Raw genomic sequence first — 23883 nt, forward strand, 5'->3', positions numbered from 1 at the left:
CATGTATTAAAGGAGAAAGAAGGAAAAAATACGACAAAAAAACTAGAAAGAAAAAACAAAAACAAACCAAAAAAAACCCTTAGGCTTCTAATTATTTGCTTTCTTTTTTTTTTTTAAATAGATCAACATAATTAGGCAAATGCAGAGATACCGAGGGGTGAATAGGGGCATACAGGGACACTGAGGGTAATGCAGGGGCATTAAGGGTTGTTTTACAATCAGGGTACACAAGCTAAAAATCACATTTAACACTTATTATCTTCAATATCAAAAGGCTTGACTAAATAAACTCGGTTGTTTATTGTAGCCCTGTGATAGCTCTATTTACCATGCAAAAAAAATTGTGATAACGTTATTTTTGGTGAATGTATGGCAATATATGTCATATTTAGCAAAATTACTCGTGTCGTTTAGAAAAAGTGCTTTTTTTGACCACAGGTCGCTCCAAAAGGGATGCACTTACATCATTCTTTATACCATAAAACACATATTTGGTTCCATATCATTGGAAACAGAGTTAAGTTTTAATGTTGAATGCCAGTAAGTTTTCAGACTATTTTGATCAAATTAGTCTGTAATTGTGTCAAAAAAACATCCTCTCCGAGACAGCTCATTTTTCAATATAAAATAACATATCTAAAATGATTATTTTCATCCGAAAATGTGGTCAAGATATTGGGACATAAATATTAGAGATGACTAACACAAAGCTTACAGCCTTGTATTTAAAAGCACTATGGAAGTAGTGGATTCTGAATTGTCAAAAAAAAAAAAAAAAGTCCTCTCCGAGAATCACTTCATTTGTTTCTCCCAGCCCTGCTTAAAGCTACACTTCATCTTTATCTTATAGCAGATTACACAAAACTACCATACACACACACACGTCAAAAAATTACCTGAAACCTGTTCTTTAACTCGTCCTTCACTTAAAGACTGGTATAAGAACCAGTTTGAATCAATTTGAATTTTGGACCCCTGTGACACAAACTTTGTCCCCTGATTGTAAAACAACCCTTAGACATGAAGTGGGTACTGAGGGACATGGGGGACACTGAGGAATGTAGGGCGCACTGTGAGGGGGACAGTAGGGGGTGTTGTGGCGAGTGGAACCCTTACCCGCACATCAGGGTGATTATAAATGGAGACAGACTGAGGGGTCACAGTCACATCCTCAACCAGCAGGAGATCCAGAGTAGCAGAGACCACCGTCAGAGGCTCAAACTGGGGGGGAAGCGGACGACACGTTAATTCAGCCTGGTCCTAAACCACTCCTTGTTCACTACATAGTGCAGCAGACAGTTTATAAATTAAGTGTGGATGAATTAGCACATTCACACTAACAAACCCGACACCTTTAGGTGAATAATGCAGGCTGCTGTTAAACACTGAGCATTAAGAGTTTATTAACAGGTTATTAATGTATTATAAAGCAGCAGTAAAGTTGATTTTAACCCTCGCACAGAGGAAGCTGATTGCATGACTGATGTTACTCTGTGCATCTTCACAGCTTCTGCGGCTTCCTGAAAACTCTAACGTCCTCATGTGTTTTTTACTGTTGTTAGCCATTGCCAATAGCAACCAATGAGATGAGGTCTGATCACATGTCTGCGGTGAAAAAACACCATTAGGCGTGCACACGCGTGCGAGCACATACGCACAGCTTCCCCTCAGTTTGAAAGGAAATGAAACCAAGCTGATGTTGAACTTCAAGATGGAAGTTGTAGTGTGTGTGTGTGTGTGTGTGTGTGTGTGCGCAGACTGATGATGATTATTGATGAACATACTGTACACACACTTACCCCAGGCAGAACAGCCGCTTTCTCCAGGTGAGTTGTCTGGTAGCCCAGTGCACTCACGGTGATGGCTGCCATGCCCGACTCGTGATGAACAAACACCGTCTGACGTCCTGCATGTGAAACACACACCCACACACACCAGTTACAGAAAATAATGCTCATACTGCACTACTGCTAACACACACCAGATTAATAAACACTTATTTACATTGAGTTTTTATACAGAATCTTAAATATTAATTTACAGTGGTGCTTGAAAGTTTGTGAACCCTTTAGAATGTTCTATATTTCTGCATAAATATGACCTAAAACTTCATCAGATTTTCACACAAGTCCTAAAAGTAGATAAAGAGAACCCAGTTAAACAAATGAGACAAAAATATTATACTCGGTCATTTATTTATTGAGGAAAATGATCCAATATTACATATCTGTGAGTGGCAAAAGTATGTGAACCTCTAGGGTTAGCAGTTAATTTGAAGGTGAAATTAGAGTCAGGTGTTTTCAATCAATGGGATGACAATCAGGTGTGAGTGGGCACCCTGTTTTATTTAAAGAACAGGGATCTATCAAAGTCTGATCTTCACAACACATGTTTGTGGAAGTGTATCATGGCACGAACAAAGGAGATTTCTGAGGACCTCAGAAAAAGCGTTGTTGATGCTCATCAGGCTGGAAAAGGTTACAAAACCATCTCTAAAGAGTTTGGACTCCACCAATCCACAGTCAGACAGATTGTGTACAAATGGAGGAAATTCAAGACCATTGTTACCCTCCCCAGGAGTGGTCGACCAACAAAGATCACTCCAAGAGCAAAGCACATAATAGTCAGTGAGGTCACAAAGGACCCCAGGGTAACTTCTAAGCAACTGAAGGCCTCTCTCACATTGGCTAATGTTAATGTTCATGAGTCCACCATCAGGAGAACACTGAACAACAATGGTGTGCATGGCAGGGTTGCAAGGAGAAAGCCACCACTCTCCAAAAGGAACATTGCTGCTCGTCTGCAGTTTGCTAAAGATCACGTGGACAAGCCAGAAGGCTATTGGAAAAATGTTTTGTGGATGAATGAGACCAAAATAGAACTTTTTGGTTTAAATGAGAAGCGTTATACTTGGAAAGAGAAAAACACTGCATTCCAGCATAAGAACCTTATCCCATCTGTGAAACATGGTGGTGGTAGTATCATGGTTTGGGCCTGTTTTGTTGCATCTGGGCCAGGACGGCTTGCCATCATTGATGGAACAATGAATTCTGAATTATACCAGTGAATTCTAAAGGAAAATGTCAGGACATCTGTCCATGAACTGAATCTCAAGAGAAGGTGGGTCATGCAGCAAGACAACAACCCTAAGCACACAAGTCGTTCTACCAAAGAATGGTTAAAGAAGAATAAAGTGAATGTTTTGGAATGGCCAAGTCAAAGTCCTGACCTTAATCCAATGGAAATGTTGTGGAAGGACCTGAAGCGAGCAGTTCATGTGAGGAAACCCACCAACATCCCAGAGTTGAAGCTGTTCTGTACGGAGGAACGGGCTAAAATTCCTCCAAGCCGGTGTGCAGGACTGATCAACAGTTACCGCAAACGTTTAGTTGCAGTTATTGCTGCACAAGGGGGTCACACCAGATACTGAAAGCAAAGGTTCACATACTTTTGCCACTCACAGATATGTAATATTGGATCATTTTCCTCAATAAATAAATGACCAAGTATAATATTTTTGTCTCATTTGTTTAACTGGGTTCTCTTTGTCTACTTTTAGGACTTGTGTGAAAATCTGATGATGTTTTAGGTCATATTTATGCAGAATTATAGAAAATTCTAAAGGGTTCACAAACTTTCAAGCACCACTGTAATTCAATAAATATAATTAAGCTCTGTGTTACATCTATAAGAAAGACAGAAAGAAAACAGAGTTAAAGTAAAAGAAAGAGAACAAGCCAAAGAATGATGGAAGCAAGAACCAAGAAAATAATAATAAGAGAATAAGAAACATGTAAAAGCATGTGGAAAAACTAAAAAAGGGAAAAGACAAGAGAAAAAGGAAGGAAGGAGTGAAAGAAAAAAGGGAAAATGAATTAAATGGGCAAATTAAAAAATAGGAAATTTGAGGACAAACAGTAGAGTGTCAAAGAAAGAAAATAGTAAGAGAAATAAAAGAAAGGAGTGAAAAGGAGGAGTGGAGTTTAGATTACTGTGATGTGTAGAATAGAGGATAGAGAACAGGAGAACCCAGCGGCACCGTGGAGTTTGCGTGTACTATAGAGAACCCAGCGGCACCGTGGAGTTTGCGTGTACTATAGAGAACCCAGCGGCACCGTGGAGTTTGCGTGTACTATAGAGAACCCAGCGGCACCGTGGAGTTTGCGTGTACTATAGAGAACCCAGCGGCACCGTGGAGTTTGCGTGTACTATAGAGAACCCAGCGGCACTGTGGAGTTTGCGTGTACTATAGAGAACCCAGCGGCACCGTGGAGTTTGCGTGTACTATAGAGAACCCAGCGGCACCGTGGAGTTTGCGTGTACTATAGAGAACCCAGCGGCACCGTGGAGTTTGCGTGTACTATAGAGAACCCAGCGGCACCGTGGAGTTTGCGTGTACTATAGAGAGCCCAGCGGCACCGTGGAGTTTGCGTGTACTATAGAGGACCCAGCGGCACCGTGGACTTTGCGTGTACTATAGAGAACCCAGCGGCACCGTGGAGTTTGCGTGTACTATAGAGAGCCCAGCGGCACCGTGGAGTTTGCGTGTACTATAGAGAACCCAGCGGCACCGTGGAGTTTGCGTGTACTATAGAGAGCCCAGCGGCACCGTGGAGTTTGCGTGTACTATAGAGAGCCCAGCGGCACCGTGGAGTTTGCGTGTACTATAGAGAACCCAGCGGCACCGTGGAGTTTGCGTGTACTATAGAGAACCCAGCGGTACCGTGGAGTTTCCTCTGCTTGGTGTTGGTCTCCTCAGTGATGTAGAGCCCCATGGGCTTGTTGGACTCGATGCTGGCCAGCGCTGCTCTGGACGTCTCCCACGTCACACTCAGAGAGCTGAAGTTATCAAACTTCCTGCCATGCTGGTCAAACGCAGCCAAGTCCAACTCTGGGTTCCGGTAATTAGACACAGGAACCTGAGGGATGAGAAATGAGAAACAGGAAACAGTTAAAAGAAAAAAAAAAAGCACTAAAGAGAATGGAAAAAAAGCAAAAAAACAACTGTCAAACAGAAGGACAACGAGGACCTCGGACAGACAGTCTGTAAACACCGGGTCTCCCACACTAAGCGGCGGAGGAATAAAAAGAAGAGAAAGGGGGAGGAGTGTACCACTTGTTTGTTGTGCTGCAGCAGGGGGCAGGACAGGTCGAGCTGAGCGTTGGTGTAGACGGGGACGAGCGCCAGGCGTGATGGAGGAGCGCACACAAACTTCACCACCGCCGGCTCCACGGCCGGGAAGGGATTAGTGAGTGTCGGCCGATTCCCAACCATCACTGCCAACACCTAGGGGCATGCAGTGACGGAAAATGCATCAATACACACACACACACACACACACACACACCATACTACAGAGGCGCTAACATCACAAGAAAATAAAAATAAAATCTATTCCTCACCTGTTCCCCAAGGGCGCGGCACGACGCTCTGACGTGGTGAGTGAAGTAGTTACGTGATGCCGGGCCTGTTAGCGTTAGCGTCACACTGTTCAAATCCTCAGCCGTCAGGTTTCTGAAGAACTTGGAAGGTTCAAGGATCCACGGCTTCGGTCCGCCTTCAAACAGCATGTCTTTAGAGGAGCCGAGAGTAACGAGCGCAACGGAGACCGGATCCACAGCCTGAGAGAGACGGAGACACACACACACACACACACACACTGAGGACCCTGAACTGATTCTATAATAATGATTCTACTGGAGCTAGATTATGGGTGGAGCTAAAATCATTGCAACCACTCGTCACAGTAATATCCTGATTAAAAACTCGGACTGGAGTCGCTTCCATCAGTGCAAAAATATTAAAAAATAATTTAAAAACGTGTTTCAGAGGTCTGCGCGGGACAGAATTTTCAGTCCCGCTCCCGCCCGCAAATCCTGCATGATGCAGATGTTCACGTTATTTCTCATGAAAGTTCTTGTCATTGGCTCGGGGAATTAAACATGCTGAGCTTAGCTGAGCTCTCCACTGACCGATCCTTCACCTAGCGCACGGAGCGAGGGTTGCCAGGCAGCATGCGCAGCTGAGGCTTTACAGAGATACCCATTCTGAGCTTCACTAGAGGAGCTTTGCTCTTCTGCCATGATCGGAGATCTCAAACATGGAACAGCGGAAAGGAATCGGAAACGTACGCGAGATTAGACCACAGCCGCAAATTTAGGCATCTTAAAATGTTTTTATTAATGCCAAATAAAATATCCAGCACAAATTATATATGATAGACATAAATTAATAATTTATAAATTTTATTTTAAACACGTTTTTAGTTAGCGGGACTGCAGCTTATCACCTCTCCCGCATTGTGCACTCCCCCTCCCGCCCGCAATGAGCTTTCAAAATTTGTCCCGCGCCGCACTGCTTTGCGTCGGGTCCCGCGGGAGTGCAGGGCTCTATTTCACGTTCACTTTTAATTCTTTACCGTTATTTATACTCTTAACACTACTGTTTAGACTCCTGATATTTATATTTTTATTTATTTGTTCAGCTCCATTTCTGCCTCCAGCCATCTTCACATTAGGGCTGAATCCCAAACGGCTTCCTTCTTACTCTGTTTACACCCTACAGAGGGCATGACGTACCCAAGCTGTGCGCCCAACAGGACCTGCACTCCCACTTCTTCACGCTTTGACTAAAGATTAAAAGTATTGGCACCCTCATGTTTGAATGCACAGGCATACTTACTGTATCACTGTTGAACTTGTGTGTGTGTGTGTGTGTGTGTGTGTGTGTGTTGCAGCAGGACTCACTCGGAGAGGCAGGTACGCCGCGATGGTGATCTTGGCGCTCAGGTGAACGTTTCCGTGTGTGTAACTGACCAGCAGGTTTGTGTAACCTGGAGATATGGCCTGAACACGCACACCGCTACAGTGCTGCTGACCGGGGGGTAAACGCCCTGCACACACACACAAAATCAAGCTTCACATATAGTGTGTGCGCATATATACGAGTGCGTAAGTTTATGGACCCTTTGGTTGGTGCTATTCCTTCTTTTGTCTTTTTTTTTTTTTTTAAAGAAATCCTCGAACAGCAGACAGCCTCAGTTCTGTTTATTAACAAGATTAAAAAAGTTTGTGCCCCCATCAACAGATACATGTGCGCTGATGCAATAATGCAGATGGATCTATGTAATACAATGTTAGCACCGAGTGTCTCCCCCCCTTTGTACAAGGTCAGATTCGTACATGACTCACCCTGCTGCAGCTGAAACACGCCCGGATTTTCCATCTGGACCTGCAAATCAAAGTGTGAGCAGTCGCTCAGTGTGACCTTCTCTCCATCCTCGGAGTTCAGCTGGCCGAAGATACGCAGCGGAAGCTCCAGAGTGAGATTCACCCGAGCCTCCACCACACACGGAGCAAACTCCATCCGCACAGGCTCGATCACGTACACCTATAACAGGACACACACACACACAGTTCCAGCTTCACCTCTGACTGTTACAGCACAGCGCCGACCCTAGAGACTCCTTCCATACAGGTTACACAAACACATTTCTCTTCCAGAGAACGTCACCACAGCAATGATTTTTAATCCGTTTATAAAACTGAGTGTCCGCTGTACACAAGCGGTTACTATAGAAACCATAACGTGTCAGAATGAGCTGGAACTACAGTCTGAACCTGCTCTCATACAGAACTAACACACACACACACACACACACACACCTTCAACCACACTGTGGTGTAAAGGTTATTAACACACTGCATGAGTGCAGTGCGCCATCACCCCCTTTAAACACAGCATCTGCTAGACAAAAGACTTTACTCGAGGCGCAAAACACAATAATTATATCATACACAATAAACTGCGAAATAAACCGCTGTGAACTCGGCACATTCGGCTCCACCCAGTGAAACGGGACACATTATGATGTTGAAATCATCCAAAACACACATCTATAATTAAAACAGGAAGTCTATGAAGACCGAGTTTACTATTACAAGGACAGAGACGCGCACAGAGCTCCGATACCGTAATAATAATAATAATAATAATAATAATTAAAAAAAAAAAAAAAAAACATGGAGCACCTTTCACACATTTAAAATGCAGCCCAAAGTGCTTTAGTGGGAAATAATAAAAAGTCCAATAAATAAATAAAATCACAAATAAAAGCAGGAACAGAAAGAAAAAAATATAAAAATACAAAAATATAGTAAAATGTGTGCACAAATAAAAGTAATATAAATATGCAAATAAATTTTAAAAATGTGAAAAATTCTCTATAAAAGTTGTTCTCGCTGAAGTGTCTTTACACAGCATGAAATAAACAAATATTTTTTCATTTGTTTCAGTTTTAACACCAACATCATCTATTAGACTAGATATTTGGTTTAAATGAATATGCAAATTTATGCAGATTTAATGCTTTTTTGGTTCTCGTCCTTACCTTCATCTCTCCGTAATGCAGCGGGTTCCGCAGGTCGTGAGCGTACACCGTACTCACTCCGACGTCGCGCACCGTCGTCATCACGCCCTTCACTGTAACCGTAGCGACGGCTGTGTTTGAGGAAGACCAGCTGAAGTTTCCACTTCCTCCACTTGCCTGGAGAAAACACACACACACTACAGTGACTCCATCAGTACTGGAGTGAGTATAAAATGACTCGATTCAGTTACAGAACATTAAACACTTAAATTATAATGCTCTATAAGCCACCAAACACTTTAATAATAAAACAAGATTTTTAACGGTGTATAAACACAGCTGTGGAACAGGCTCTTAAAATATTCATATTAATTATAATACATAATTTTAAAAAATTACTATAAGGTAAAAATACAAATATTTTGTTAAAAACATTAGTAGTTCATCTTATTATCTATAGCTGCTTTATCCTTCTACAGGGTCGCAGGCAAGCTGGAGCCTATCCCAGCTGACTACGAGCGAAAGGCGGGGTTCACCCTGGACAAGTCATTAGTAGTTCATACAGAAGATTATTTTATTAATATTAGTGGTTTCTGAAATGCTAACATCCATGTAGAAAATATTTATCAATAAAGATGGTCCCTGAACTTCAGAACGTACCTTGATGGTGTACTGATACGCTCCTTCTTTTGGTTGCCATGGAAACGTGAGGATGGAGGGGTTGAGGATGATTGGTTTGTAGATTTCGACATCCTGTTCATTCCTCACTGGAACAGAAAGCTCGTGTTCAGTTCCTCTCTGAGAAAAAGAGACGAAAAGAGCGGATAAGAACACACACACACACAGAGAGAGAGAGAGAGATAACTAACACACACACACACACCTGATCAACCACAGCCCTCAGCGTCCCCTCGATGACCGTCTGTCCGTTCTTCACCGCTTTCACACGGTGGTGCGACCCGTTCAGGGACGACTCCAGAACCTCGAAGAACTCTTTAGGGAAGGTGGGTTCTATCCGGACATTCTGTTAGAAGATCAGACGTGTCCTTGAAAAAACCTTATGGCTAAAATTAACCCCCATGTCTAAAAACAGCTGCATCAGAAACACACAGGACAACGAGCAAAAAAAATCTCAACACAAACGAATTAAAGGAAAGTTTGTGTGCAGCAGTGTAATAATTCCTCTGAAACTCAAGCAAGCCAAGGTGCCAATATATATTCACACTTACATCCGATAGATGAATCTTATTACTGGACTTGTCAAACACTTCAATGAAGATCTCGTAGGTTCTTCCAGTCTCCAGAACCCAGCGTTCTCCGGGGTTTATCTTGAACACTAATGCAGCAAGGAAGAAAAATACAGCGCAAAACAAACAAAAATTAATTTTAAAAAATTATCACAGCACCAAATGTAAAAATTAAAGTTTAATTATTGTATTAATAATTATAAGATGATGAAGCATGAAAGAATTAAAAGAAAAATTCAATTTCAAACCAGGTCAGGAATAATAAATGAAGCGGATTAATCCAAAATTTAAAATTTTCTGATCAAATTAAAATCCAGAAACTCTCGAGAAATTACTGAACAGAGATGAGAACACTTATTAAATTTAAATACTTTTTTTGTTTTCCCTCAAAATATTAAACATTAGGAAATGTGTGTAATATTATATTTTTTATTTAAAAATGTATATTAAAATAATAAAAGCTGACTGGAATACATGTGAGATTCAGATCTGAATTTTTGGTTTTAAAATCATGTACCAAAAGTTAAAATTTATAAGATCATTTAATTCAAGATGCATTTTAAACAGTTGGGTGTTTTGTTTTTTTTTTTACAATTTTGCATACAAAAACTTATTCACTTTAAAATAAATGGATGCTGAAATTGTAAATAAGGAGTATCAAATGTTTCACACACGCTCACTGCTGAAAATGAAGTTTATTCTGTATATAAATTCAAATCCTAATTTTTTTTTTTTTATTTAAAATGCATTTACAGAACACTGTTTCAAATCAAGGCACAAAAATCCAGATGTTAAATTCAGAAACTCAGATCCACTGTTCATAACAAATTAATTCCATAAGCAATAAAGTCTCACTGAACCCTCAGGACAGTGGAGAGTGTGTTCGTGAATCTATAACTGAAGGAGAGAACAGTCGAAGGTGATACTGACCGAGGTACGCGGGTTCCACGACGTACAGCGTGCTGTTTGGAAGCCGAGACGCTCCCTTCATCCCCAGAGCTCAACACTGAGTTAAGGTCAAATCAGAGTCTCATTAACACCTCAGCGCTGCGCTGGGAAATAACCTGACAGAAATGTTTATTTAAATGTTTAAAAAGGTTCATTATTCAGATTTTTTTTTTTTTTACATTTAAAACAAAGACGTCCTTAGCAAATCATGTATTAAACATATTTGAGGGCGGGGCTACACAAAAACAAACAAAATAACTTCCCTAAATTTGAACTAATCACACTGGAGACCACAGGACCACACCTTGCTTAGCTAACGTTAGCCAGGAATGGATGGTAGTCGTCATGGTAACGTTTAAAAAGATTTTGGATGCGTTTTAATAACGAGAATGTAAATCAAGATACTAAAATCCTCGTCATGTGACTAATGTGAGCTGGTTTACTAGCAGTTAGCCAACACTAACTAACCTAACCAGCTAGGTTAGCTAACATTAGCAATACTGCACTATTAAGGATGGTAAGATGAAATTCCAAATATGCAAATTCATGAATATTCATAGTTCCTTGCATTTTTAAAATGATTCGTATTTAACCTTCTTTTCTGGTCAACACTTTTCTCTTCCGGCCAAATAAGTGAAAACGGCGTCCCCAGAAAATCTAAACGAGACGAGAACACTCATCAAAATATTACTAACGTGAGATGAAGGGAAGAGGCGGAGCTACAAGGGGTTTGTGTTCATATCTGAGCACCTACGCAACTGTCAATCATTCCACGTCCATGTGTCGATTGGCTCACCTGCTCTTTTTATAAGCAGGGAGGGGGAAGGAGAGAAAAAAAAAAAGACCCTTTTGGCATATTTCTGCATGAACCCGTGTAAAAGTCGGCGTTTCTGCTGAAGTGCGTGTGGGGCGAAGGATACTCTTGTGATCCAGGACGATGTTGGTGTGCCCGTGCTGAAGGCCCAGGACTGTGGAGGTGCTGGGGTCGAGTTCAGCCACCGCAGAATACAAATCTCCTCCAGGAGCGATGACGCTGTTCTTCAGCTGCAGCTCGTACTGATCACACGGCATGGAGAGCTCTGAGAGACCAACCAAACCTCAGCAACCCTCACCAAACATCAACATGGCCTTCAACACACACCACTTTATCTCGTCTACAACACGCACCTGTGATCTTTCCCTGACGGATTTTCTGCACCTTGTACTTGATGGAGGTTCCGATAAGCAGGTAGACGTCGTAGGCAGGACTCAGGAGGATGTTCTCCAGAATCAGCAGTTGCACCTCAGCAGCTTCGACATGCTGTACAACATGGGGAACATCAAAGGAACATCAGGGGAACATCATTCAGCTTTTTATTGCACTGATCAAAGTCAAGTTTATTTACTTGCAATTCAAATGCACACTAATTTTTAGAGCTGAAACAAATATTACAATAAAATAAAAATCTGTGGATCATAAAAGAAATTTTATTCCTCAAATGCTATTTGTGTTTCTACAATATTTAAATATGAAAAGGAAAAAACCTGTTTTAGGAAATGGGATTGAAAAATGCATTTCAGCTAGAGCTTTATTTATTTATTTTCTTATTTCTATATGGGTTATTATTATTATTAATCATCATCAATTTGCAATATTTAAAAATACAATAAAACCCCTAAAAATGATATTACAGTAAGATTTTTTAAAATGAGTTTTATTGGATTTGTTTTGCACCCCGTGGCTGAACCTTCCTGTGTATAAGAGGCATAAACTTAAATGATAATAAATGAAATTTAAAAAAATGTTGAAAATGTAATTAAATATCAGTGATTGAACACTAAAAAAAAGATTATATTAATTTGGCCTCATTTTGATTTCTAAATAAATCATTCTTTACTTTATAATGACATGAAAATACAGTGCAACTCTACAGCTAATAATCACTCAGTAAAGTAAGAGAGACTCATTAATATTCATTAGAGACTTAAGTCAACGTGTACTCAATGACATTCACTGATGGTTATTATAGACTCAATAATATGAACTATACACATTAATATTCATTAGAGACTCATTAATATTCATCAGTATGGCCATTACAGACAAAAAACATTATGGACTTTATAATATTCAGTAAAGATCAATTACTAGTCATTACTGACAAATATTCATGGGAGACTCATTAATATTTACTATAGATCATTAAGTCACTGTGGAATCGAGGACATTCATTATAAACTCATTAATATTCACTACATACTTGATAGTGATATTCATTAGTATTCATTTTAGACTCATTAATATTCAGACTCACACATTTTAACTGGAACAAAGAGTCGATTGTCCACATCGTTTTGAATTACGTTAAACACCTCTACATTATTCTGGATTATTCAGATTAGTGTCTGCTTTAAAAGCATCTTTTATTTGAGGTTAGTTAGTAAATTGTTCATTGTACGTTACTGCATGAAGAATTTACGCAGCTTCAGCTCGACTGAATTAGAGCGGAGGTTCAGGAGGAAGAGGAGGAGCTTTAGTTCCCGTACCGTGTACAGAGGCTCCTGGATTTTAGCTTTGAGTTTTGCGTGGCCAGTTTTAATCCCAGACACCAGGATGATATCTCCCTGCTTCCCCACTCTCTCCATCTCGGAGATGTACGTCGGCGGCGTGTAGGTCGACTCGGAGAACTTCAAGACCCTGAAGAGGGGTGAGGAGAAAAAGAAGAAAAAAAAAAAAAACACTCATGAATGGCATTTAAATAAATAATAAAGACGTGTGAGATCATGGGCACGTCTCCAACTGTGCCCCTCTGATAAAGTTCCACTTTCAAATAAACAGCAACATCTGGAGCACACAGAGGAAGCTGTGAGTTAGTATGTATGCATGTATGTATGCATGCATTCTTACCGTAACGAGCTGTAGGAATCGGGGAACGTGGCCGTCTCCATGCCCTTCACGAGGCTCCAGTCAAACACCAGACCAGCCAGTGTACTAAATGTGTTTCCTGCACAAACACCAAATTTAAAAATAATTTAAAAAACAAACAAAAAAACAAACACGCAGAATAAATACAGCGAGAGAAAGCCTTCACTTCAGGGTGGAGCGACGCAACCAAAACATCACATCATGATTCTCTCACACACCATACGCATCACAATCACGGTTCACTCGCAAGCTGTGACTGATAAACAATTTAAGACAAATTATCAAAACAAACAAATAGATAAACATCTTTACTGTTTACATTTCAAAATGCTTTTTTTTTTAAGTTTACAATTTTAAAGATTGATCACCAAAAATAAACATATAATAAAAGACTTTAGATATTTCACTGCAAGGGATATTTAGAACATTTAAAAATATATAATAAAAAGTATTAAGAAATATTTAAATCACTAAAAATAACTAAATTTGAAATTTTACACATTAACAAAAAATTAAGATCATCTGCTTCCAATCAGTTTGTAATATATGTAATAAAAAAAAAAAAAAAAAAAAAGATTTTTACAATTTTAAAGCACAAAATTAAATTAACATCAGCAGCTGCTTCCAGCTGGTCTTTAAAATTATTTAAATAAACATTTAGAAATGTAATAAAAAGATAAATAAATTATTTCTCACTGACAAAAATTAACTGTTTTTAATTTTAAAGATTAAGCACAACATTTGAGACCAGCAGCTGCTTTAGTCAGACTAATTATTCAGAGAAATTTAAAAAAAAATTAATAAAATGATTTCACTTGAAAGGACAATTTTATCTTGATGTTTACAGATTTATCACCGAACAATTAAAGAAAACCTTTTTTTTTTCCCAATGACGGACAAAATTTTAAAATCACATCAGCTGTTTAAAGTCAGTTTGCAGTTATTTAAAAATATATTTGATAAAAAGATCATATCTACAGAAACATGCACTGGGGCATAAAATAATATTTTAACATTTAACTTCATTGCTTCCACTCGTTTACCATCAAATTTGGGAGATATTAAGAAAAATCTTGCTTTTTTCAACTTGAACAATTCTCAATTAAGATTTAATTTCTTTGGTTTTTATTTAACGCAACTGGAAAATTACGCAGTTATTTCTAAAGATTTTTATTCAGAACGGACTTTGGGAAATGTAGACGTGCAAAAACAGAATCTTTGATAAACGCTACAGAGAACGTTCTGAAAAATCACGTTACAATATTAACTTAAATTAAACAATTTAATCGTGAAATATCGCTCAGAACTACATCAAACTTTTCCTTAAATCATTTCCTGAAAACACACACACACACACACCCCTACCTGACTGGACAAACCGGTGTGTGTGTTTTTGTTTGAAGTGATGGATGTGGCTTAATAATGTTACGCACGCTAATAAGTTTTTGTTCTCTCTGTCACACACACACACACACACACACACACACACTGAACAGCAGTGCAGTAAATCCTCATCATAAAGCTCTTTGATCACTGACAAGTCACACAAAAGCTCTAACACAGCATACTGTATGTGTGTACACACACACACACACACACACACACCCTGAGGCTTCAGATTTATATACAGCCACTTTCATCTGTTTCTGTCATAAACAGTCTCCTGGTTTTTGAGCTCGTGTGTAGAGGGCGGAACGTTCCGGACGCGACGAAGGAAAATTTTATTGTTTGTATTTCAGATGGATTGTGAACAGAATTACTCGAAACACTAATAATAAAAATAATCATCATCATCTAAACTTGATTAAAAACCCACAGGTAATCACACACCTTCTGATCAAAATGTTCGCCCGCGATCATCATCATCCCGCCCCCCTGCCTCGTTCGCCCACGATCATCATCCCGCCCCCCTGCCTCGTTCGCCCACGATCATCATCCCGCCCCCCTGCCTCGTTCGCCCACGATCATCATCCCGCCCCCCGCCTCGTTCGCCCACGATCATCATCCCGCCCCCCGCCTCGTTCGCCCACGATCATCATCCCGCCCCCCGCCTCGTTCGCCCACGATCATCATCCCGCCCCCCGCCTCGTTCGCCCACGATCATCATCCCGCCCCCCGCCTCATTCGCCCATGATCATCATCCCGCCCCCCCACAATAAATCAGACATAAAAGTGAGAGTAGAAAATAGTCCAGACAGTGACAGAAGCCAGGATTATGATTTAAATTAGTCATAATTTTTTTAAATATCTAAGTGTTTTGATGCATGCACGCCGTGCATGAAAGGGATTATTTAGCAAGAGAAACATCTGTATGAAAAATATATAAATGCTTTTACACTAAATTCTGTCTACATCAGTTATTAGCACGAGTGAAAGTCTGTGCCCCCCACCCTCTGAGTCCAGGGCGTGAATCATGAGCTTCAGGGGCGAGTCCTCCAGGTGCAGCTCTCGCGTGGTGGAGACGATCTGGATCTCACTGATGACATCCACGATGGCGTCGCAGCGTAACACCTGCCCCGTCACTGAAACACAACACAGCGGATCAGGACTCAGCTGGGAGACTGTTTTCTCTACGCTTTAGTGGAGACTCGTCTTTCCTCACCGACGTCCTCCGCCAGGATGATACTGGTGAGGCGTGAGGGCTGAGTGGAGCGAGCCTGGAGCACGGCTCTCTGAGAACACTGACGCTCGTCCACGTCTACAGATTCAACACTCGCCACCTCGGGTCTGTTCGACGACCTGCGCACGCACACACACATTAAAACGAGTTGACATAATGACGTGACTGTATTTCACACGTCAGAGCAGGATCAGTGTTTCAGTGACACAGGAAGTGAGGCGTGGCGCACCGACGCCCACGTGATCATGATTTCCTCAGGTGTGTTCTGACTAAGAACATCAAAAGCACAGAGGTGATCCAGAGCACGCGCCCAAGGCGTGTCTGTTCTGCTGCAGGTGTGTCTATTTTAATTATTGATTATTCAATGACGTCACTTCCTGCTTACCATCTGTAGCAGCCTTCAGTGGCCTCCAGGGTGAAGTTGATCCTGGTGCTCCTGGCCAGAGGGAGCAGGACTTTGGGGATGTTGAGTTTAGCAGCCTGGCAGCAATCAGAGCAACCGGAAATCAGGACCAGCAGCAGGAACACGCACCGGAAGCAGAATTCTGCCATCAGGGTTCCGTTTCATTCAGTTCAGTGCAAGGAGGAATAATTCAGGTGCACTTTACTGACCTGCAGCACAGCAGGAGGAAAACAGAGAGATTTAACATCAATAAATATAAAATAAATTAATAAAAACACACAAAGGCGGGAAAATGACCCTTCAGGCTCACTGTGACCCCCGGGCGCGCGCCCTCGCGCAGCCTCAGTGCGGCTTTTACCCGCCGCTCAGTCTCGCGCTTCAGAACGTTATTCACCTCACACACACCTTCAGCTCAGCGCGCGCGCCTCACGACCGACAGCACCGCACCGCGCGCGCCTCACGACCGACCGACAGCACCGCACCGAGCTTTTCACCCCGGTAATGATATTAATAACACGCGCGCGCTTTCGCTCCTTTACTACAGAAGTCGCGTGGAAACACCCGCCATCGCGTTGCTTGCCCACCACAGAACGCGGCCGCGGTGTCTTCTGGGAACTGTAGGCCATCGTTCAAACCGAGGCCGCCTTCCAAAATGACGCCTGCTGCCTTCATGATGTATAAAACGCCGATCCCATGAGCCCTACATAGTGCACTAGATGACCTACAGGAAGCGGTTTGGTATTCTGCTTCTGGAGATGTAATACACTTCCGCTTCCTGCCTTAAAGACACAGAGTCCTATTTATTTACTGAACTTAATTTCATTCATTTTAAACTTTCACTTTCCCGTCACTGAGGACAAATATTTTATTTTATATTTCTGTTACCAAAATTATCGCGGTCATTTAGAGATATTTATAACTGCATGTACAGGTAGAAAGGTATCATGTCAGTTTATAAACTGCTGTGCAAAATGATTTAAAAAAAATATAGAAATAAATAATTAAATTATACCATTAAAATGACTTTTTTGAAATAAACTCTATTTTAATCATAAAAGCATTTTTTTTTTGCCGTCCAAATCCTGCGCTCTGATTGGCTGGCGACTCGCTCGTTCACAACAACAGCATAACATTTATTTTCGCATTTCTCAGGAGAATAGCATTAATTTTACAGCATGGATAGCGATAACGACAGTGTTCACAGCGAAAGCGAGTTTTACTCCCCTGAGGAAGAAGAAATAAAAGAAAACATTTCAGGAGGAAGCTAAAAACCTCTAACTTGCTAATGCTTAGCAAAAACATGGCTGAATCCTGAATGACTCCTATTTAGGCGGCAAAATGTATTTTTTTTCCTGCCATGGAAGTGCACTTATATACCGAGGAGGAAGCCATTTGCATTACAGCCGTGAATGAGGATTCAAAATGGCGGCTCGGCTCGGTTTTCCCTTTCAGGCGCTCTCATTCTCTGTTAGAATTTCTCATCTCATTATCTGTAGCCGCTTTATCCTGTCCTACAGGGTCGCAGGCGAGCTGGATCCTATCCCAGCTGACTACGGGCGAAAGGTGGGGTTCACCCTGGACAAGTCGCCAGGTCATCACAGGGCTGACACATAGACACAGACAACCATTCACACTCACACCTACGCTCAATTTAGAGTCACCAGTTAAGGGCAATTCCATGTAAATGTCAACCTCACCATGCAAAAATAAAGCAACATGTAATACATCAAAACCACTCCCAGAGATATCACCTAGGCCTGTATTTTACAGATGTGAATAAGTTGAACCAATTTGTCACAAGAATTGTTCCCGTCGCCTTAATATGTCAGTCTTTCTTTCTTATAATGTAAAACCCAAGCTAAAATCAACTTTGATCATGTACAATTCTATATTATTGCCACAAGCCACAGAAATGTATGCTAAAATCCACAAAACAGCAAAACAATAGCCATCCTAAATATTATTTAAGAACTTTGATAGTTTTAGCTGATATTTAGAGAGTTTTTCAAAGGGTTATGGTGGTTAAATTGCTGATTTTCTAAACATATGCCATGTCTATTTCAGACGCGTCACATCCATAACGGAATTTCGTCACATCCATAACGCTGACTTTTCCTTCCGAAACTCTGCATGAAATACAAAATATTTTAAACAAAGATTTTTTAATATTCACCTTGGACCCCTCTATCAAACGGATATCTCCATTTCGACATTAGGTTTACAATTTCACAGAGTTTGATAAAAATGTACAGTCACCCAAGAAAAGTGATACTTTTTCTGTCACATCCATAACGCATCTTTTATTGGCGTTTTCTGGCATGCCCTAGATGTACTATGGGAATTGTTCTTGTTCTATCACTTCTCCAGTATGGTACAGCCTTAAAATATGCAACACCTGTTTAAATACTGGGAGACAATAAAACATGCACTGGGTCATTTGTTGCCATTTTGAGTTCAAGTGTCACGTCCATAACGCTGGAATTGCTCTTAACCTAACCTGCATGTCTTTGGACTGTGGGGGAAACCGGAGCACCCGGAGGAAACCCACGTGGACACGGGGAGAACATGCAAACTCCGCACAGAAAGGCCCTCGCCGGCCATGGGGCTCGAACCTGCCGTTGTTAGAATTTGGTAAAGAAAAAAATAAATATATTACTTACCAGCTTAAGGTCGGTCCGTATGGTGAAATACCGTGACCCTCGGCCTTGAATACTGACCTCGGCCCAGAGGGCCTCGCTCAGTACTTTCAAGACCTTGGTCACGGTATTTCACCATACGGACCGCCCAGCTGGTAAATAACATATATGTATTTCATTCATTACTGCAGGTCAAACAGAGTCACGTGATGATATTAACAGTCAAAAAAAAGGAAATAAATAAATCTCGGTTTCAAAATTATTTATATCTTCCTGTATGTGATATAAATGGTTGACTATGCCAGCTTTTTTATTTTCTGTGTAACTGCCTGAAACTGCTGTGTAAAACACTTTAGACATGTTTAAACATGATTAAAGTATCGCAGTGTAACCTGTTCTTGATAACGATCAATTTCTGTTCCACTTCCGGTTGCGTGACGTCACAGATTAACCCTGCGCTGGCCAGATATTCTTCATATAATCATGAAAACATCACTTCTTGTGAGAAGTGTTTTTTTTTTTTTAAACTGAACTCAGGTTTAGATGAACACGCGTCACTTCGCCACTATTTTTTTTTTTTGCCTCTCAACAAAAACGTTCATTAAATCTTTGTTCAAAGTGATTCATGACTGCGGTGTATGGCTTCTGAAAGTTTTTTGACTGCGTTCAGTGTTTCTTCCACTGAGCTTTTGTGTTTTGAATTTAATTTGAAATTTGGAAACTGATTACAGCCCATTTCGGTCTGCTCCAATCACCACTCTTTCCTTTTGTTGTAAACTCTCACCCACTTCATCCAACTCACTTCAGAATTCTTCTTTCACCTCCATCTCGCGCCCCACTTGAGGGGCATACGGTACACACTGACAGTGTTCATCATCATCACCCCTTCAACTTTTAGCTCCACACTCATCACTCTGTCCCTCACTCTCTTTACCTCCAGCACACTTTTAACACTCTTCATTCCGGATTACCCCAACACCATTTATCCTCCCATCCACACCCTGATAGAAAAGCTTGAAACCACCTCCGATGTTCCTAACCTTCCTTAATTCCCTTCCACTTCGTTTCTTGTACACACAGGATGTCAATCTTTCTCCTTTCCGTCATATCAGCCAGTTCTCTTCCTTTACCAGTCATTTAATATTCCAACTTTCAGTTCCACTCTCCTACCTTTTCTATTCTCATGTTTCTTCTGAATTCACCTCCCACCTCTCTTTCTCCTCCTTTTCCCACCAGTAGCGTAGTTTCCACTGGTACCCTGCTGGGAAACAGTTCCAGTGGTGGTCGTTGTTAACCCGAGCCTCAACCAATCCATATGAAAGTCCTCTTCATCATCCGCATAGTTGATTTGGCATGAGTTTTACGCCAGATACCCTTCCTCACACAACCCTCCCCATTAAGACACATTAAGAACACACTGGCTTGTGCACCTCAGTGGCTGGATTTCCAGCAAAAGTGATTGAAGCTGGAAAACAAAACGATTTCTGAAAAAAAACTTTCACCAAAAAATGTATTCATAAACTTCATTACATTGAAGAGGGATCCAAAGTTCATCTAACCCACCAAAACATCCATGCATGGATGTGAGCTATTGAAATTAGGCTTAATCACATGATAATATACAGTGCCTTGCAAAAGTATTCATACCCCTTGAACTTTTTCACATTTTTCCACCTTACAACCACGAACTTAAAAGTTTTTTATTGAGATTTTATGTGATAGACCAACACAGAGTAGCACATAATTGTGAAGTGAAACGAAAATGATAAATGGTCTTCAAAATTTTAAACAAATAAATATCTGAAAAATGTGGTGTGCATTAGTATTCAGCCCCTTGTCCTCCGAAACCTCTAAATACAATCCAGTGCAATCAATTGCCTTCAGAAGTCATCTAATTAGTTAATAGAGTCCTACTGTATGTAATTTACTCTCAGCATAAATACACTTGTTCTGTGAAGGCCTCAGTGGTTTGTTAGAGAACACTGAAGAACAAACAGCATCATGAAGAACAAAGAACTCACCAGACAGGTCAGGGATAAAGTTCTGGAGAAGTTTAAAGCAGGGTTAGGTTATAAAAAAATATCCCAAGCTCTGAACATCTCAAGAAGCACTGTTCAATCCATCATTCAAAAATGGAAAAAGTATGGCACAACTGCAAACCTACCAAGACATGACCGTCCACCTAAACTGACAGAGCGAGCAAGGAGAGCACTGGTCAGAGAAGCAGCCAAGAGGCCCATGATCACTCTGGAGGAGCTGCAGAAATCCACAGCTCAGGTGGGAGAATCTGTGCACAGGACAACTATAAGTCGTACACTCCACAAATCTGGCCTTTTTGGAAGAGTGGCAAGAAGAAAGCCATTGTTGAAAGACAGGCATAAGAAGTCCCGTTTGCAGTTTGCCAGAAGCCATGTAGGGGACAAAGCAAACATATGGAAGAAGGTGCTTTGGTCAGATGAGACCAAAGTTGAACTTTTTGGCCTAAATGCAAAGCGCTATGTGTGGCGGAAAACTAACACTGCTCATCACCCAGCACACACCAAACCTACTGTGAAACATGGTGGTGGCAGCATCATGCTATGGGGATGTTTTTCTTCAGCAGGGACAGGGAAGCTGGTCAGAGTTGATGGGAAGATGGATGGAGCTAAATACAGGGCAATCCTGGAAGAAAACCTGTTGGAGGCTGCAAAAGACTTGAGACTGGGAAGGAGATTCACCTTCCAGCAAGACAATGACCCTAAACATACAGCCAGAGCTACAATGGAATGGTTTAGATCAAAGAATATTCATGTGTTCGAATGGCCCAGTCAAAGTCCAGACCTAAATCCCATTGAGCATCTGTGGCAAGACTTGAAAATTGCTGTTCACAGACGCTCTCCGTCCAATCTGGCTGAGCTTGAGCTATTTTGCAAAGAAGAATGGGCAAAAATTTCAGTGTCTAGATGTGCAAAGCTGGTAGAGACATACCACAAAAGACTTGCAGCTGTAATTGCAGCAAAAGGCGGCTCTACAAAGTATTGACGCAGGGGGGCTGAATACTAATGCACATCACATTTTTCAGATTTTTATTTGTTTAAAATTTTGAAGACCATTTATCATTTTCGTTTCACTTCACAATTATGTGCTACTCTGTGTTGGTCTATCACATAAAATCTCAATAAAAAACTTTTAAGTTCGTGGTTGTAAGGTGGAAAAATGTGAAAAAGTTCAAGGGGTATGAATACTTTTGCAAGGCACTGTACATATTCTTTTTCCTTTTTCAGCAAAAAAAAATCACCATAAAATGTCAACTACCTTCATATATACAAAACCCCGATTCCAAAAAAGTTGGGACACAGTACAAATTGTAAATAAAAACAGAATGCAATAATTTACAAATCTTAAAAACTGATATTGTATTCACAATAGAACATAGACAACATATCAAATGTCGAAAGTGAGACATTTTGAAATTTCATGCCAAATATTGGCTCATTTGAAATTTCATGACAGCAACACATCTCAAAAAAGTTGGGACAGGGGCAATAAGAGGCTGGAAAAGTTAAACGTACAAAAAAGGAACAGCTGGAGGACCAAATTGCAACTCATTAGGTCAATTGGCAATAGGTCATTAACATGACTGGGTATAAAAAGAGCATCTTGGAGTGGCAGCGGCTCTCAGAAGTAAAGATGGGAAGAGGATCACCAATCCCCCTAATTCTGCGCCGACAAATAGTGGAGCAATATCAGAAAGGAGTTCGACAGTGTAAAATTGCAAAGAGTTTGAACATATCATCATCTACAGTGCATAATATCATCAAAAGATTCAGAGAATCTGGAAGAATCTCTGTGCGTAAGGGTCAAGGCCGGAAAACCATACCGGGTGCCCGTGATCTTCGGGCCCTTAGACGGCACTGCATCACATACAGGCATGCTTCTGTATTGGAAATCACAAAATGGGCTCAGGAATATTTCCAGAGAACATTATCTGTGAACACAATTCACCGTGCCATCCGCCGTTGCCAGCTAAAACTCTATAGTTCAAAGAAGAAGGCGTATCTAAACATGATCCAGAAGCGCAGACGTCTTCTCTGGGCCAAGGCTCATTTAAAATGGACTGTGGCAAAGTGGAAAACTGTTCTGTGGTCAAACGAATCAAAATGTGAAGTTCTTTATGGAAATCAGGGACGCCGTGTCATTCGGACTAAAGAGGAGAAGGACGACCCGAGTTGTTATCAGCGCTCAGTTCAGAAGCCTGCATCTCTGATGGTATGGGGTTGCATTAGTGCGTGTGGCATAGGCAGCTTACACATCTGGAAAGACACCATCAGTGCTGAAAGGTATATCCAGGTTCTAGAGCAACATATGCTCCCATCCAGACGACGTCTCTTTCAGGGAAGACCTTGCATTTTCCAACATGACAATGCCAAACCACATACTGCATCAATTACAGCATCATGGCTGCGTAGAAGAAGGGTCCGGGTACTGAACTGGCCAGCCTGCAGTCCAGGGGCCTCATGTACAAAGACCTGCGTGGATTTCCCACTAAATATGTGCGCACGTCAAAATCGGGAAATTTGCGTACGACCAAAAAAATCCGGATGTATCAATCAGTGCGTACGAAGGTTTCCACGCACTCTCCTGTTGTACATCCCAATCAACGTGGAATTCGGCGCACATGCACGAGCCCCGTTCCCCGCCCCGTCTCCTCCCTCAATTATTCCACACTGAATATGTTAATTAGTATAAATAGACCTGCAGTAAGGCCCGCGTTAG

At 41.1% G+C, this 23883-nt stretch overlaps 1 protein-coding gene across 4 annotated transcripts in view; it reads right to left on the reverse strand.

Annotated features, from left to right (window-relative positions):
* Window positions 1-17086, reverse strand: part of nup210 (nucleoporin 210) — a 47702-nt gene extending 30616 nt beyond the window's left edge. Inside the window, exons 1-20 of one of the 4 annotated variants that reach the window (XM_060937116.1) lie at window positions 16898-17086; window positions 16475-16701; window positions 16072-16208; window positions 15860-15991; window positions 13452-13548; window positions 13091-13241; window positions 11732-11864; window positions 11485-11643; window positions 10547-10615; window positions 9599-9705; window positions 9253-9393; window positions 9030-9167; window positions 8391-8546; window positions 7192-7390; window positions 6748-6893; window positions 5404-5622; window positions 5114-5287; window positions 4724-4919; window positions 1800-1906; window positions 1117-1221 (exon numbers count right to left, since the gene is read on the reverse strand). In XM_060937116.1, coding sequence (XP_060793099.1) covers window positions 1117-1221; window positions 1800-1906; window positions 4724-4919; window positions 5114-5287; window positions 5404-5622; window positions 6748-6893; window positions 7192-7390; window positions 8391-8546; window positions 9030-9167; window positions 9253-9393; window positions 9599-9705; window positions 10547-10615; window positions 11485-11643; window positions 11732-11864; window positions 13091-13241; window positions 13452-13548; window positions 15860-15991; window positions 16072-16208; window positions 16475-16641 — 2733 coding nt within the window. In that variant the 5' untranslated portion in view covers window positions 16642-16701; window positions 16898-17086. Of the gene's footprint in view, window positions 1-1116; window positions 1222-1799; window positions 1907-4723; window positions 4920-5113; window positions 5288-5403; window positions 5623-6747; window positions 6894-7191; window positions 7391-8390; window positions 8547-9029; window positions 9168-9252; window positions 9394-9598; window positions 9706-10546; window positions 10616-11484; window positions 11644-11731; window positions 11865-13090; window positions 13242-13451; window positions 13549-15859; window positions 15992-16071; window positions 16209-16474; window positions 16702-16789 lie in introns of all 4 variants that reach the window. The other 3 variants (XM_060937115.1, XM_060937114.1, XM_060937113.1) reach the window with 3 other exon arrangements.
* Between the last annotated feature and the right edge of the window lie 6797 nt (window positions 17087-23883).

This window comes from Neoarius graeffei, chromosome 13 (genome assembly GCF_027579695.1).
Source record: "Neoarius graeffei isolate fNeoGra1 chromosome 13, fNeoGra1.pri, whole genome shotgun sequence".
Taxonomy (NCBI): domain Eukaryota; kingdom Metazoa; phylum Chordata; class Actinopteri; order Siluriformes; family Ariidae; genus Neoarius; species Neoarius graeffei.